This window comes from Felis catus, chromosome D4, assembly GCF_018350175.1.
Source record: "Felis catus isolate Fca126 chromosome D4, F.catus_Fca126_mat1.0, whole genome shotgun sequence".
Classification (NCBI taxonomy): Eukaryota; Metazoa; Chordata; class Mammalia; order Carnivora; family Felidae; genus Felis; species Felis catus.
Window position 1 is genome coordinate 21,114,318 of NC_058380.1, and position 17,791 is coordinate 21,132,108.

The window sequence follows — 17,791 nt, forward strand, 5'->3', positions numbered from 1 at the left end:
TTCCAGTTAGTTGTAATTACTGATCACAGATCGCCCTAAGAAATAGAAGAATAATGAAAAAGTTTGAAATATTGGGAGAATTAACAAAATGTGACACGGGCATAAAACAAGCCAGTGTTGTTGGGAAGATGGCTCCGATAGACTTTCTTGATGGGCTGGCGCAGATTTTCAGCTCGCAAAAAAATACAGTATCTGCGAAACTCAGGAAACTGAAGCATGGTAAAATGGTAAAATGAGGTATGCCTGTATTTGATTTTCCAGTTTGAAGGCATACTTTTGCCACATTTATTTGTTTGAGGCGCACCCCAAGCTTTAACTATCTGAAATGGAAATCTGTAGCTTCTCAAATAGAAATATCTAGAACCAGACCTACAGAAGCTAAGATGATAATCTAAAGACTTTAAACCTGAGCAAGAACTTAACCCTCTTGAGGTTGTTTTATTCCTCCTACATTGAGAGAGCTGCTTGGTCAAGAGACCTCAGAATTAAGGCAAAAGCCCTGATGGCTTTTAATTGTTCTTTGAGCAAATGCTAATAGACCTCCCACTACTTGCGGGGCACACTTTGAGGTCTAGGGAGTTAGAAGAGAGGATAGGCTTGCCTCTGTGGAGATGCTAATCTTTTTATGGCATTTGGACCAGTGTGAACAAAACAAGTTCTCTGACATGGCACTCTGACAGAGACGGAAGAGGGGCAGTCAGGAGTGATTAAGAGCGCTGTTCTTGAGACAGATTCAGGGACATTTCAGTTGGCCCTCGGGGGCAGCGGGGGGAGCACCTAAGAAGAAGGGAAAGGGGATGATTCCAAGTGGAAGCCACATACATAGATGGGAAAGGGCCGTGTCTGTTCAGGTTCTGGTTAGCATTTCTAGCTTGGTTGGGATAGGGGGAGAGAATGGTTGAGAAGGCAGATTTGGGATTCATCTACAGAAGGCCTTGAATGCTAGTATATTATGTGAGCTGTTGAACGAAGGCAAAAAGAAGTTTTAATCAGCCAGGAGGGCGAGGGTGTAGCAGCTAGCATGGGCCCTGACAGCAGATGTTCAATGAATTTTAGCTGAAATGATTTGAGTGGAGAGGCACAGGACTGGAGAGGGACAGGGTTGAGGAGGGATGTGGGACTGGCAAGGAGGAACCCAAGTGACCTAGCAGTTCATTGGACGACGGGTGTGTAAATGCATTCGTTCCTAAGACATTGACCACTGCAGCCTGGCAGAATCATGGTACCACTGATAGAAAAGGAAACCTTCCGGAGGGGGAGGGGAATTGCTCTTGATTATGCTGGCAGTGAGGTGCCTAGGGAGGAGGGAGTGCTAGAAGGAAGAGGAGGAAAGAAAAGTGAGTTTGTTGCTTCTCTGGCCTTCCATGTCTTCATAGCCGCATCTTCCCTTCATCTCCTGCCAAATCTGTATTCCTGCCAAGAACCTCAAGGATTCTTTTTCATAAGACTTGTATTTGTGCCTTATTATTCTATACCCAGGCCACGATGGGCTTTGCCAGGCAGCTCTTTGTGGACAGTGGGTTTAGGAACTCACCATTTTAGGGAACATGTTTGACCTTTGTGTCAGTGTATGAGAGCGAGTGTTGTTCTTCGTCATTTTGCTTGATTACTGCCATTACCTTTATAGACGTAATAGTGGGAGTTTGCAAATTACCTGATTTTTTACTTTTTCCTTTTTAAAGTTTTTTTTTTTTTAAACATTAAAAATAGGTACAGAATCTTCTAAATTATGCATCAGCTGTGGAGACTTTGCTCCAGTCATTCTTTTTTTTTTTTCCTGTTTCCTTTCAATTTTTATATCATTTGGCCAGCAACTGGATAGGTCAGTGATTCCATATCCTTTTTGTCTTGAGAAATTTCGTGGAAACGTGAGGCTGAGTCTGTAATTGTCTTGAGAAACTACTGTATTTCAAAACAAGTAATTATCTCCATTGTTTATTATGTATGAGCTAAATACTGAAATTACAATGGATGCTTTTAGTCAGTGCAAATTAATGTGTGTGGTTAATTTTCTTCTTTTTTTGTAATGTGGCATATTCTGTAGTTTAAACCCCCGCCCCAGACTCTTGTTTTAAACTGCTGTAGTTGAGTGAGAACAGCAATGATAGTAAGGAAAGTTAAGTAAACATGAAATTAAAAAGGCCATAGTGTACATTTTGGTAAACCAAAATATTGCTTGGTGGCATAAAACCACAGATCCATTCCAAAAAAAAAAAACATGCGGAAATGTGGTTTTGCTGTCTGTCATGCAGTCTGTTTTCAACTGTCAGAAACATACGTTGCTTTTCTGGGGTAATTTTTTTTTCAAGTCTGACCACAGCTTTTTTCCTCCGCTCCACCCCCACCTCCCACCACACCTCTACGCATCTTGTGCGAATTTATGGGTGAAATGTCATGACATAATCATCAACCACCAGAGGGGTCAGCAGTTGTGGCAAAAGTTTCTTGTCTCCCATGTGCCCCGAGCCAGTGCTGTGCTTTTGGAAACTTTTATAATCAGCACATAGCGACTGTCCTTTTTTTTGAACTTTTCAATGTAAGTAAAATAAAGACCTTTAAAAGGCAGTTTCAAAGTGCTTTTGCTTTTTTTTTTCCTTTTTTTTGCTAAAAAAGTAGTATATTCATATTACAGACATTTTAGAAAAAGAATCACACATGATCCTTCCACTCTGAAGCTAACTGCTGACCTAGGCAGAAGCCCAACCAAGGCTGAGGCTTCACTGTCTCTACTGGTTGTTCTGTGGCTGATGGAAAATTATGTCTGCCTACCCACCATCGAAAAATACTGGGCAGGGTTCAAAGATACATAAAATAGACAGGTATATGTTCACTTTCTTTTTAAAGTGCAAAACAGGGGCGCCTGGGTGGCGCAGTCGGTTAAGCGTCCGACTTCAGCCAGGTCACGATCTCGCGGTCCTTGAGTTCGAGCCCCGCGTCAGGCTCTGGGCTGATGGCTCAGAGCCTGGAGCCTGTTTCCGATTCTGTGTCTCCCTCTCTCTCTGCCCCTCCCCCGTTCATGCTCTGTCTCTCTCTGTCCCAAAAATAAATAAACGTTGAAAAAAAAAAATTAAAAAAAAAAAATAAAGTGCAAAACAGTTGGGGTGCTTGGGTGGGTCAGTCGGTTGAGTGTCCAACTTCGGCTCAGGTCATGATCTTGCGGTTTGTGAGTTTAAGCCCCTCGTCAGGCTCGCAGCTGTCATTGCAGAGCCCGCTTCAGATCCTCTGTCCCCCTCTCTTTCTGTGCCTCCTCCACTCGTGCCCCTCTCTCTCTCAAAAATAAACATTAACAAAATGAAAAAATAAAAGTACAAAAAAGTATATGTGTAGTAAAATGAAACCTTAGTTCTTTAAAATTAATTTTGGTTTATTGTTAACTTAATGGTTTCTTCATCATTTTTATGGGCAGCATGATCCTAAATACTTTTTTAGGATTTCCTCTAAATTCAGCTGGTAACTTTCTGTGATCTTGGTAAATTACCTAACTTTTCTGAGTCTCAGTTCTCATCCATACCTATAAAACGAGGGGATAGAACTGGACCAATGTGTTGTATAAAATGCTGGTTCCCAGGCCCCACGACCTGGACTTGGGCGTCAGCATTTTTCTAAAAGCTCCAGGGTGATTCCGATGTGCAGCAGGGTTGAGGACCAGTGAACTAAAGTGGTGCTTCTCAAGCTTCGGTGTGTGCACAAGACATTGAGGATCATGTTAAAATCAGATTCTGTTTCCACAGGTCTGGAGTGATGCCTGATACTCACCATTTCTGATGCACAGGTGATGCTGATGCTGCTGGTCCACTGACCATGTTTTGAGTAGCAAGGAGCCAAGGAATGTTTAAAATTTCTTGTGTTTCGTTGTTACTGTCTCCCTGATGTATTTTATATCGTACATGGGGGAGTCCATGTGCTGCTTGAATGACACCCCCAATTTAGGATGTGAGGATTGATAGCTAGTGTGATATCTGCATAACCTGGCCTTGCTTATGTTCCAGACCCGCGTCTCTGTAACAGGTCAGCAAATTGAAGTCGTTTTAATAGTACCTTGTTTTAGGTAGCCTGCCTGGACTCCAGCTGGTCACTGGTGGGGTTGGTACCTTGTTACAGAGAAGGGAGACACTTCCATTTCTCCCTCCTCTGCTCTCTGAGACCCCACTGTGACAGGTACTTACACTTTCAAATTCTGTCCTCTTTCTTCTCATCCTCCAGTGTCTGCCCTGCTCATATTGACCTCTAATTCCTGAGCAGTATTTTAGGTAAATGGGCAAAAAAAAGTCATGAAGTAGTACATTTTGTTTTAACTTCATTTGTCATGTGAGCACATTCTCTGCAGAAATTTTATTTATTTATTTATTTATTTATTTATTTATTTATTTATTATTTTAACGTTTATTTTGAGAGAGAGAGGCCCCGAGACCGAGCGCAAGCAGGGGAGGGAGAGAGAGGGGCAGACATAGACTGACTCCAGGCTCTGAGCTGTCAGCACAGAGCCGGACACAGGGCCCGAACCCACAAACCTGGAGATCATGACCTGAGCCGAAGTCGGATGCTTAACCGACTGAGCCACCCAGGCGTCCCCAGAAAATTTATCAAAGTTAAGTTTAACAAGCAAAACTCCCAATTTTGAAGTGTATTTTGTTGTGGAAGAAGCACAAACATCCTTGAGTGTTTGCCATGGTCTTCTTTCGCCCTGTCATTTAGAAAGAAAAAAGTACTGTTTATAATTGTAGTCCTTTACAGTTGGCTGTAGGATAGCATCCGACTAGCAGGCAGCATGATGCAGTGGGAAGACCCCACTGAGGTCTAGGGTGTCTGCAGAACTGATTTCTAGGCCATCACCTGCCCTTAAGCCAGTGAGTGTAACTGTGGGCATGTAGCTTCTCCACGTAACACAGGCAGGGATCAAAGAATGCTCCATTTTTCAGGGATCTGTCGGAGAATTTTGTTGCCTTGAAGGAATATACTTACCGCTTTTTCTAAAGTCCCAGGCAATAAGAAATTACCGTTTGCAACGTGGGAGTGTTGCTTTAGAACAGTGCTAGTGCATGTGGTCTGTGGACTGGTGCAGGTCTGCGAACAATTTGCCACAGATGGGTGTTAACAATAAGGAGTTTGTACCAGACTGTAAATCAGCACACTGCTTTCTTCATTGGGAATGTCTTCACTGTTCAAAAAAACCAAAGGACGACAACAAAAATTCCACCTAGTTGAGCTGAACTCAACTCTGAGTTGATTTAATTCTGGCACAAGACCATTGTCTTCTTGATAATGGATAACAATGTGAGGATTGACTACTTTTCATTAGCGCTGCTTTACAATATTTAATCAGTGGGTTTATCAGGGCGGTTTTATTAGGACTAGAAAATTGGAGTTCATAAGATAAAGGAAGGTGTAACCTGAAAAATAAAAAAAGTAAATTTAAAAGCAAGTTAGGTGAAAGGTAAAGTCAAGTTCAAGCTGGTTAGGGACATGTGCAAAAATAGTAAGTTAAGTCAAGGCAGTTGACACAGATTCTCAAGTGGGGAGCCGTTCAGTCACTGCAGTTTGTGCTTTGGTTAATGCAAAACTCATTTAAATTCTTCTGAGTACTTCTGAATTCTTAATTTAATAACTTAGAATTTTTGTTTTTCATTTTCATCATCTATCTAATGGAAATAACATATTTCTATAAATCTCACCTGTTTTCTGTAGTCTTAAATTACAAGAAGCTTTGAAATTAAGCCTGACTTCCCCTCCACCTCTCCTCCTTTCCCTGCAGCCTGCTATTCTTTACTCTTTACTACTATATATAAAATTTACTGCATCCAGGGCAAGTATCTGTTTACCAAGAAAAGAGGAAGAGAGATCCTTTGCCAGTAGCGAAACATAAATACTGAGAATGTCTTTTCTGGGTCATAGTGCAAGAAAGTGGAGAAGCAGCACATTTTCTGGGGCTGGGCTTGTGACCTCTTTCCTCTTCCCGATCAATTGGGAGGCACTGTTCTCTTATTACTGTGCCATTGAGTCTGCCCCCCACCCTGCCCCTTTAGATCCGAAGCCCTTCCCTGGTGTAGTATAAATTAGTGAGGGATGGCTTCTTAATTGAGGGACGGGAAGAGCCTAAGCTTGAATCGATACCTAACAATACAGTTACTCAATTTGTAGCACTATCTAATCTCAGTTCTGTTTTAGAACAGAACTACTTACCTTAAGGGATTTTATTCATAAGTGTATCCTCATAAATATTTCTGCCCACCAGATATGGGCAGCGGGTATTCTTCCCATTTCATGGGTGTAGACGTGGAGTCCCAGATCACTTAGGGGTTTGCTTAAAGTCATGGTTCAGCTGGACTAGTAAATAGAGTCATCTTAGGATTTGGGACTCCACAGTTGTATCATTCACAGTATCGGTGTGCTTTCCAGAATGTTTTGTCATTTGAGTTCAGCTTTTTCCCCTTGCCTTTCATAACTGTCCCCCACAACAAACCTTGAAACTAGCCTTGAGACTTCCCTACCCTAATGAGTGGTAGCTCCATACCCAGGCTTTACATGTTGGAGTCATGGATTCCGTACTTCTCATTGTCCAGGTCTAGGGAAGTCACAACACGCTGCTGATTTTCCCTCTGCAGTGTGTCTCCTTTCCTTCCACCGTCACCAAGCCTTATGGGGGCTTTTGGGACTCAGGGAGACTTGGATGTCTATCCATTCATATTAGGTCTTTTTTTCTTTTTCTTTTTCTTTTTCTTTTTCTTTTTCTTTTTCTTTTTCTTTCTCTTTTTCTTATTCTCTTTCTTTCTTTCTTTCTTTTTTTGAGAGAGAGCACATGCACATGAGCTGGGGAGGGGCAGAGAGGGTGGGGGGGAGACATAATATCTTAAGCAGGCTCCACACTTAGTGCAGAGACCGACCTGGGGCTCGATCCCATGACACTGGGATCATGACCAGACCCGAAATCAAGAGTCGGATGCTCAACGACTTGAGCCACCCACGTGCCCCCGTATTTGGTTATTCTTTAGGGGCCCTTCTCCACTCCTGGAAACCTAGTCGGTATTCCCATCATGGCTCTTACCCTCTTTTTTGCTCATTTTACCCTTTACCTTGGTGACCTTGTCCATTTTGCTTAGTAGACGAATCCCAATTTTTTTCTACAGCCTGGATCTCTCCTCTGAGACCGTTGTATGTAACCGAGTCCTCATTTCCCTTCAGTGTCTCACAAGTACTTAAACTCAACATGTCTGCAAACGACATCTTCCCCCGCAAGCCTGCTCGTGGTCCAGTGATCTCTATCTCAGGAAATGCCAGAACCATCCACCCAGTTTGCCAAGCCAGAAACCTGGAGGCAGGTGATGATTGCCTTTCCTTCTTGCTCATTAGCCACACCCAGTCAGTCTCTTGGAATCTGCCCTCAGTTATTCTTGCATCTGTTTACTTCTCTCCAGCTATCTGATCATGGTAGATTACTTACCGAGTTGTTCTTCTTTGGCTTTATCTGTAAAATGAGGACAGAGTAGTTCTCTTAGAATTGTTCTGCACTGACGTGAACTATCTGGTGCAGGGGAAACTGGACGACGATGATGATCGTGATTGGCACATCTAGCCTCCATAGGTGACTTTCATGACAGGCTAACCTGGGTTCTGGATCTGCTTCTTCAGCCTCATCTTGTGCTGCTGCTGCCCCCTTTCTTTCCCTTGTCCCGTTTGTTGAATATGAATGCCCCACATGGGTGCCACAGGCTGATCCTTTTTGGAATGGTGTCGCCCTTTTCCCTGCCTCTCTCTCCTTTGTCTGTAAGACTCATTTCACCCTCAGTTACTCAGGGAAACAGAGACCTCTGTTAAGCATTTTTAAATGCCCTGCATTTTGTATTTTTTCAGTGTCTGTTTCATTTGCTAGATTATGGGCTCTGTAAATCCTGTCTTGTTTCACTCCTCTTTTTCTCAGACTGTGTCTGACACAGTGCCTGGTAGGATAGCAGAGCGGTATTGAGAACTGTGGAATTAACCTGGTTCACATGCGGCTCTTTCCTCAAAGACTTCAGCCAGAAGGGATTTCTTCCGTCCTCACCCTTGCGTATCTAGGGCTCTCTTGTGTACCACCTAGATGCCCCATGCTGTCTGTTACCACGTTTGTTTCCATTTGGTCTTTGCTTTTCCTAGGTTATAAACACTGGAGTCCAGATCAGTTCAGCATTCTCTGCTGTTTCTACCACAGCTGCTAGCTTAGAGTAGGAGTTAATGGATGAGCTGGTATCTGAAAATGTCTTGTTGAATTTCCTAAGTTTGTGGTGCTGTGGGAATTCATATTGTTCCTATTCTGAAGTTATCTTTCATCCTCCATCTTTCCTTTTGTGGTATGTTTTGTGGTTATAAATCTCTTCTATCCTTCCACAGCCACTCAAGTATAATCAGTGGCAAGAAAGGGGTGGAGGGCAGAAATGCACTGGCATGTCTTGACCTCCTGTCTGGTGTTTATCACAGCTTTCCTAGAAATGCCCTTGATAGGTCCTTGCTGCCGTGCAAATAAAGTTCAGGCTCTTTAGTGTGGCATTCAGGACCTTCCACGGTCTGACCTCATGAGCCCTTTCTGTCCTTATTTTCCACTCTGTTTTTTATTTCACGCATCCTGTGCTCTAGCTTAATGGTTTTCAATTCTGCCTGTACATTAGAATCACCTGGGGAGCTGTAAAATAATATACTGAAGCATGGGTTCTACCCTCCAAGAGCATGAGTTCATTGGTCTAGGGTGAGGCCTGGGCGTTGGTGTTTGTGAAGGATCCACTTGTAATGCTAGTGTCAAGTCAGGCCTGGAAATCCTTGACCAGCTCAGTGTTTCCCACAAAATGTGATCCGTTCTAAGAGCTTTGAGAGGAAAGGGTTCCGCCAACAGGTCTGATCAATGCCGTGTGTTTTCTGTCCTCCTTTCCAAAGTTTTGTGACTAAACACTATCAAATGAAAGGTCTGAGATGTCCCAACAGCAAAGGAACCTGTTTCACTTTGTTTGAGCTCCGTGAGGTCATCTGGTCAGGGAGTGCTTTATGTATACAACACTTGCTAGTAACATCTGCCAAACTCCTTGTGGAACCTGCTTTGGGCGATGCTGCTTCCAGCCATATCTCCCCGCTCTCAAGTCTGTTCTTTATTTGTCCTTTAATCATCTCATCCAGAGCAGATCCACGTCCCATCCCAGGCTTCTCTTTTAGGACCCCCCCCCATTTTACCTTCTTCAGCACTTTTTGTTTCTCAGATTCCTCTCCATATACTTTTATGTTTGCTTCTGTCTCCCCCTCCTGCACTGTGAACTCTATGACAGCAGGAACTTACTTGTCTTGTTCACCCCCGTGTCTCTTTTCAGCACCTAAAATAGCTCTGACAAATAGTAGGTGCCTAACAAATATTTGTTGAATGGACAGAAAGGCAGCCATACATTTGTGGGTTTGGCTTTTTCTAAGGTACACGTTTAAATGTTTAAACTGCCTGCACAATTTAATTAAAAGCAGCTTGAAATACATTTAAAAAGTAACTAGGGATACTGGAGCAAAAGGGGATGGTAGGAGTTTCCTGTACTTTAATTTTCTCAACCTGTCTAGTAAAGTATTAGAAAGGAAAAGAAAGACGGGCGCCCGGGTGGCTCAGTCGGTTGAGTTTCCGGCTTTGGCTCAGGTCACATTCTCACAGTTCGTGAGTTCGAGCCCCGTGTCGGACTCTGTGCTGATAGCTCAGAGCCTGGAGCCTGCTTCGGATTCTGTGTCTCCTTCTCTCTCTGCCCCTCTCCCACTCTCTCTCTCTCTCTCTCTGTCAAAAATAAACATTAAAAAAAATTTTTTTTTAAAGATATGAGCCTGACTGTAGAGATAATGCTATTTTTCTGAATATAGAGAGACAACAGTCTGTGGGACTCCTTTTTTTTTTTTTAATTTCTTAACCAGCCTACCACTGTGGCTTCTCCCAGCCTGTGGGGTTCACACCTATGTGAGTCATTACGAGAGTTTGGGTGAGGAGTCATTGAGTGATGGTGGACTTCTGTGTGGGATACATTGCAGGAAGGACAAAGAACACACAAAATGCCTCAGGAGTTAGTAGGTTCTAGGGGAACAACATCCCCCCTCCAGTGAGAGTATTCAAACAGGCTTGTCAGGGAAGGTGGGGAGGGGATTTGCATATTTGAAACTATGCATGGATCCCCGGGATTTCTGGCCCTTGTTTGGAAGGCATTCCAATGGTGCTTTCTCTGTATGAGCCCTCGTGCTGGGGCCGTGACCGTGGCTCCCCAAGCTTGGCTCTGACTGTCCTCCTTCTGGGTGGGGTCGGCATGTGTGGACAGCACTGCACGTGTGGGACGGTGCGTGTGACCCGCTATGCGCTGATTACCAGGAACTGTTCTTTTACTTCCTTGGAGAGCATGGCTGCCAGTGCCTGGCTCGGGCTGGGCCCTTCCTTGGACCGTAAGAGTTATCATACTGTTTTACTCTGAAGATACCATTGTGGAGATCTAACCTAACTCCGCATACGAGGTGCTCCCCCACTGTGCTGTCTAACAAATAGCCTAGTTCAGCTGGGTGAGGTGATCAGTCTGGTGTGAGTAATCTCAGGAGGGAGCTTTGAGTGGCATCGCCTTTATCGTATTTCTCAAATACCTTTTAAAACACATATCCTGCTAAGGTTTTGGAATGGAAGTTTTAGTCACTTACTTATCAGCCAGGAATTGTCCAGAGTGGATTTGCATTTCCTCTTGTCACCCACCGAGATTACTTATTATTCTTTTTGAGCAGCGTGGCATCCTGAATGCCAGAAAAGATGTGTGTTGGGAAGGTAAACAAACCAAATCAGAGTATAAGCAGGACCTCCAGATAGATACTCCTTTCTGGGTGAAATGCTCCTGACTGTTCTCAACTTTAGTGTGCTTGCCAGAGATTTGAGGAGATCCCGCCACCTGACTCAACTGCGGTTGCTTCTGTCCACTCAGCAGATCCTTGTGAGTGCCTTCTGCTCGCTCCTCAAGGTGGCTGCAGACCGAGATCTCTGCCTTCCCTGAGCCTGCGGTCCGCCTGCAGACCGCACCCAGAGAGCCTTGCTGCTCAGGGTGCGGCCTGTAGACCCGCAGCGCCTGTGTCTCTTTGCAGTTTGTTAGAAGTGTAGATGGTCAGGCCTCACTCCAGCCTGGATTTTAACAAGATTCCTGGGTGATTAGTATGCACATTAAAGTTTGAGGAGCACTGCTCTCCTGCATGTAAACAAAAACATGTGAGATGATTTCAGATGATTATAAATGCAGTGAAGAAAGGGCTGTAGTGGGCCAGAGAATGACTGGGAGAAGGAATCAGAGGATGGGGAGTGAAGATGCCTGAGGTATCTTTGGGCTGAGACAGAAAAGGTGAGTCGGCAGCGAGTCCTGGGACTTTCAGGCACGGGGTCTCTCCCTCATCCTTGCATGGGTTATTCACCCCCATCTTGGGGATGCTATTCTTTTCTGCTCTAGCCAGGTAGAGGCCCATGGATTCACTTGCCTGCTCTGCCTGGACCCGGCTGGTAGTTGGGGGTGTTTGGCCGAGCAGTATGAGTGCAAACAGCAGAGGAGTGCATCCTGGTTCTGATAGGAACTGGCTATTTATCAAGGCAAGAAAAGAGTCTAAGGGGCTAGAAGGGTATCTTGACAGTGATGGCTTCAGAGACTTGAGATTTTATATGATTGGGAGGGGTGAGGGGAAGCCAGTAGAGGCCGTGCTAGAATTGAAAGGATGAGAGAAAAAGAAATGCCGAAGAACGTAGATATAGACAGATTTTATGCAAAATGGAGGTAAAGAAAATAGACCAGGAAGCCTTTAGTCTAACGTAAGAGGATAGACTGAGAAGCAGACCATGGCTCTCAGTGTATGAAAGGCGGTTTATTGCTTTCGTGGAGGTACGTATCCTTGACGAGAACTTGAAGAACCATTAATGTTTTTATTTGTCTTGCTGGTTTTATTCCAGTATCCAAAGTTTCCCACATACCAGTTAATCACATAGATAGTGTTGGGAAAACTCAAGGTAAATGATACTCACCTACCACGGGCACAAGGAATATTTGTCCCCTTATATTATCACTAAGTATGAAAACGCTTACTTGTAAATCGACTTACGAAGGTATTTGTATGTTTATGTCAGTAGGAAACAGTAAGGTGAAAAGAGAGCGCGTGTGAGAGATTGATTTGGAAACAGGGAAAGAGAAAAAAGAAATCAGAAAGTAGCAGGCAGGTCTTTGCTATGACACACTGACATGAGTGTCATAGGACTCAGAGTAATCAGGTTCTCTGACCAGCACCGCCGTGTTCCATGAAGGCTAAAGTTAAGCCCACCAGAGAGGTCGTTTTCTCTTCCCACTCCTGACATCCCACTTTTCCCTCCCATCTTTTTCCCCCATTTTCCCTGCCGCTCCCCTCTGGTGGAATGGAACATAATCACGATAACATTGGTTACAGTGTTTTTCAGACTTGAGAGCCGAAATGATTTGACCTTGTAGGAGTAATTGGATGTCTGGCACAACGATCATTGTTCTTAACCTTGATAATACATCACTCTCAACGCTCGGAGTAGTATTTAAACACAATAACGAGAGCCCAGAAGGTGTAGTAAGGATAATAGGCAACTATCTGGATTTCCCTTAAAGACCTAGAAAGCTGAAGAGATGAGAGGAAAGGGCACTTTTTTCTAATCATTGCAAAAAAGCTTCAATAAAATACAGCCTTGCCTTTAGGGACAGATTGGAGTAGTTTTCATGAAACACAGGCATACCGCCATACTCTTCAGGAAAGGCATTGTCCTGAGTATACTTGTACTGGCGCCACAAATGGTAGCACCCATATATCTTGTTAGGACAAACAAATGAGGTACTTCATTGTATGCAATTAACTGAACAACATACTGGGTACTTTATAGCATACTTAGCGCTCAGTAAATTAGCATAAATATGAGTTCAAAGCACAAAGCAGATTGACACCGCTTTGCGGTATTGTTGTCAGTAGAATCATTGCTTTAGTTCAACTCCCTGGGGAGGCGGAGGTTGGGTGGTGGCTAAAAATTAGTTGAATATTGGCACTTTCATATCGTTCAAGGGAAGACTAATTGAGTACTCCAAGATAGTACCTCTTTCTTGTTAGAGGAAGCGGGATGATGACAGCTTTTAAAAGTCTTAATACTTGCACCAAAAAAAAAAAAAAAAAAAAAAAGTCTTAGTTTGAATCAGCCCTTTATGGAAACCGATAGATGTTTTATTAACTTGATTCTTACAACAGTATCACTTCATTTATTGCTGTATTAAGCAATATACAATATTTTGTGCAAAATAAGTACATGAACTAAAATAAAACTTAGCCGTCTAGTTTACCAGCTTGCCAGCAATGTGGACAGTACCTTTAATCTAGATCTCTATGCCTTATTCCAATCTGGCTTTTCTTTTTTTAATCCATAAAATTAGTTTTGTCCATTATATGTTCTTTCTTTCGTACGTAAAGTTCAGTTTTGATGACAAGATCAAACCTGGATTGTCAGTTTAGAGAAATAGTCCCACTTGAGTATTTTTCCTTATGTTTAGTCTGGATTTTTAGTCATTCGGAAAGACTTTCTCATTAGTCCTCTGACTTTTTAATCTAGGGGCAAGCAGGATCAGTTCCCGAAGTTAGGCCATTTCTTAGAACATTTGGAACAGATCAATGAACAAATGAAGATAATTGATTTTCTGATTGAAATAAAACATTACAATCTTTGGTTCTGGGTGAAGGAGAGGCTTGCAAGATTATTTGTACATACTCCAGAAAGGATTTCAGATGGAATAAGAAGAATGTTTTCATCACTTTTTAGAAGTGTTTTATATAATTGGTGAATGTATGTTCCTGATAAAAACTTAAAAAAAACGGAGTCTCTCTTGAAAATGTTTTTGGCGAAGAAACCTGTGTAGAAAGCAAATTAATTGTGAAATGTTATTCTTCAAGAATGTTTTTCTGAAACTATAATTGGTTGTGTTTTGTTGTTGTTTTCTGATTGGGCTGCTAAAATGGTTTCTTAGTAATGTTTTGTTATTCTGTTTTATTTCAATGGTACTGGGTAGTAAGTAGTATGGCTCCTATTTTGATGAGAGACTAAAACTCCAAGAAATGTTTTTTTAAGCCAATAATTGCTTCTGATACATCTCTTTGATTACTAAAATAAAGTTATCTGTACTTTCTTTCAAGTTTATTATGTCATAAAAATAAAATTTGTTTAATTTTTTAAGGAAATCATCTAGGCGGAAGTAATCTAAATAAAAATTAGATTTTTATTATGTTACAACTATTTGAGGGGATGTAATTCAATTCAAGGGTAGGCTTAGCCAGTTTTTTTGTCTTACTTAAATGACTAATGTCATTTGTTGTAAGTGATAAAGAAAATATGTATTTGATATCGTGTTCTCCAGGATTTGTTACTTTTTTAATCTAATGACTGAAATGTGGCATTCTTTTCAATGCCTGATGTTGCTTTCCCATGTTGCAAGGTAGTTAATACATCTTCCGATAGTTACTGAGTTGGAGTGTGAAGGAAAAAGGGATGAAAGCTTTTTGCCTGTTTTTCTGTTCCATTACTAACTAGTTATAGTTAGTTAGACTGTCAGCATTCATGTGCCAAGTGCTGAGTGCTCAGCCAAGGTATTTTCATAGAATACCCTTTTCTAAAATATTTTGGCCAATTTGTTGGTTTTGTGTGCATGTGTGTGGGGGGGTGGTCATTTGTTGGTTCTTTTTACTGGAGGGTGGCATAAAGGTGGGAAATTACAGGGGCAGTTCATAGAATGGTAGTGAATTGAGAGAAGGAAAATACATGTAAAACTTATTTTTAAATGACCGTCTTGATGGCTAGAGGAAGACATAATATAGAAGTATCAAAGATTATTAATGGATTTCACAAATTATGGCTGTGAAAACAAATGATTTTGTCTTGTTTTGGCACAATCGTCCTTTCACTGGGGCCATTAATGCCATTTTGGAATATCGTGGGCATCTACAGACAATAGTCTGGCAGTGTCCGTAAGGCCTCGAATACCACGAGAACAGAGCCAGCAGCCCTGACAGCAGTATTTCAGAATCTTGCCTGTTGAAATGGGTTATCTGTGAATGTACTTGCTCAGGGAAGCATGAGCCACATCACCTATCAATCTGATTGGAAGCTGCAGCCCTGGCGTAGGCTGATGGATAGCAGATTAGAGCCCTGATTAACCATGTGATTCGAAGACTGGGGATATATTGTCTAAGCAAGATTCATCAGACGCAATCAGAATTTCAAGTGGTCAGATGAAATTCAAATGTGTATTGTGGCTTTTCCTCCCCTAGTGCTTTTCCTCCTAGGTTGCCTTTTTTTTTTTTTTTCCCTCTCTTTCCCCAAAGCTGAAAAATACTTCTTTGATGAATCTGCTCCTTACCCTAAAGCTGTCTGTCTGTTATTCATCAGAAAGCAGGTCGCAGTTCAGTGAGCAGAAGAAAAGATTTTAATAGAAGCTGTGCCAAGGGCTGTAATGCATCATTTTAGGGCCCTAATTACATTACAATGACAAATATCAATGGTGACAACAGCAATAACCTACATCCTTTAATGGCTGTGCTGGAAAAGGAGTTTGGGCCCCTCGCCATTAGATTAGACTCAGTTTCAAAACACAGGCCATTAGAAGTGTGTGTCCACAGTATTATTGGCTGATCACTGAAGCCCAGTGGAAAGGCCTGTAAATAAATGATGCCTCCCTAAAGCTGGGTCCTGTGGGACAAAAGAGACAAAATTAGTTGACCATGGAAGCAGCAGTGTTTCCGAGGCAACTTTAGCTTTCAAAGTGAGGAATGACCTGCTTAATTTTATGAAATCACACACACATCCCCCCCCCCCCCCCCGCTGCCAATTAGCCTGACCATGAAAAATCCATTGGCATGACAACTTAAAGAAATTAAGAAGTCTTTTGAACAAAAGGAGACCTAGAGAGAAAAAGTTTGGAAGATCCTCCCCTTTTTCTGTTATGTATGTTAAATATACGGGAATAAATGAACTTTTTAAATTTATTCTTAAGAATACTCAATGTGCTGTTTTTCCTCCCAAAGTTGCTCAGACTTAAAATAGCCTGGGTCCAAAATTGAAGAGGCCAAATAAATACCTTTTGGTCTTTATTTTGCCTGATGGGTAAGTTTCCTTAGAGTAGTTTTTATTGCCTAGATTATGTAGGCAAACTAAAGAACTCAGTTTTCTTATGTGCCCACACATTTTTAAACCCTCCTAGCAAGGGACTATTTTATTTATGTAAACAACATAATGAGGAAAATATGCTTGGCAGATGGTTCTAAGCATTAGAATCATCAGTTTGGTCTGCCCCAAAGTGTCTCATTATCTTTTATTCTCTCCCCCTCCACCTCTCCCTACAAAAAGCTTAACAACCAAATGCCTTTGAGATGCAATGCTTTCGGTCTGGTGAATGCTACTCTATTTTCTCAGCTCACACAGGAATTTCACCCCATAACCACTGTGGTATGTCCGTCCAGGTGGAGAGTGGTTTGGTGATTCCCATTGCAGCTTTTCATGGTGGTTTAAGCATTCTTAAAGGGTAGCTAAATGCTCCATGGGGCCAGTGCAGTAAATTAAATCAGGTCAGCGCAGTTGGGTCCTTATTCACTGCTGCATATTGGTGCTGGGTTTTTGTCCATCCTGTTAGGAATGCAGGCTGGGGTGGAAAGCTTAGGTTTGAAACTTCCTTCATGGTGAATTTGTGTTTTCTCTTGGCTGGCAGAGTTTTTAAGGTGCTGGCATTTAAAAGATTGCATAGCTGCAAAGTCAAAAGGGTTGCTGATGAAAGAAGGAAACCTAGATTGCACAAGTAGAGTGTCGCTGTCATTCTGGTAATGACTTCGCAAGAAAAAGAGCATTTTTGTCCTCTTACAAAATGAGAAACTGACCCTGGATGGAATGTATTTTAAGAATGTCTCAGGAATAGTAATTGCTTTACATTTTCTGCCTCTCAACACTTCTCTCCTGTCCTTCACCCCACCCCGTTATTAAAATATAAGCTATTTTGCATATATGTGTATACAAAAACCCTGTGCTTACATGTCCCATACCGAAGTGTATAAGGAGCCATCTGATAATACAAATTAAGATGAACATGAGTGAAGCTCTGGGTAAATTTTTAAAGAAAAGTTGGCGGGGGGGGGGGTGTCTTTTTTTTTTTTAATTACTGTAGTATCCTATTGATAGAAAATTTCTATACTTAAATTATTAGAGATTAGACTATATTACCAGATATTGCTGGAACTTCACAGCTCTATAGTATAGGAATAATTAACGTTCGCAAGGTTAGTTTTCATATACATACAAATTGCTTTCTGCTAAGTCTAGGAAAATTTTACTGTGTTCTACACTTCTGTACAGTGAAAGCCCAGGCGGCGAGACACATTTGGAAATTTTCATGATTGGCGAAAATACACTATTTCCCAACAATTTATAACTAAGGATCTGAATTAATCAACTTACCTGACTTGGTTGGGTGCTATTCTTTTGGGAGGTTGGGGACTTGAAGCAAAGACCACAGCTGTAGAAATCCAATGAGTTACTAACTGAGAGAAATTGGGATGGAGGGAAGAATGTATCTTTACTATCAAAACTCTAAAAACTCAAGGTTTTATGAATAAACACATCAGAATGAACAAGGGTCTTATTGAAGACTTTTGAAAACTGATTCCCAGTCATGAAAATCAAATTCCTTTTTATGTTGTCCTGGTGCTTGAAGGTTGACTTTTTAAGATGAATGCTGGTTAATAAATCGTGCTATTAATGTGGCAC

At 42.0% G+C, this 17,791-nt stretch overlaps 1 protein-coding gene across 14 annotated transcripts in view; it reads left to right on the forward strand.

Annotated features, from left to right (window-relative positions):
* Positions 1-17,791, forward strand: part of TLE4 (TLE family member 4, transcriptional corepressor) — a 142,051-nt gene that overhangs the window by 16,864 nt on the left and 107,396 nt on the right. For 2 of the 14 annotated variants that reach the window (XM_045042656.1, XM_045042657.1), the window contains exon 1: positions 7,254-7,316. The exons of the other annotated variants lie outside the window; for them this stretch is intronic. In XM_045042656.1, the coding sequence (XP_044898591.1) occupies positions 7,269-7,316 (48 nt within the window). In that variant the 5' untranslated portion in view covers positions 7,254-7,268. Of the gene's footprint in view, positions 1-7,253; positions 7,317-17,791 lie in introns of those variants that run through there. 14 annotated transcript variants of the gene reach the window in all.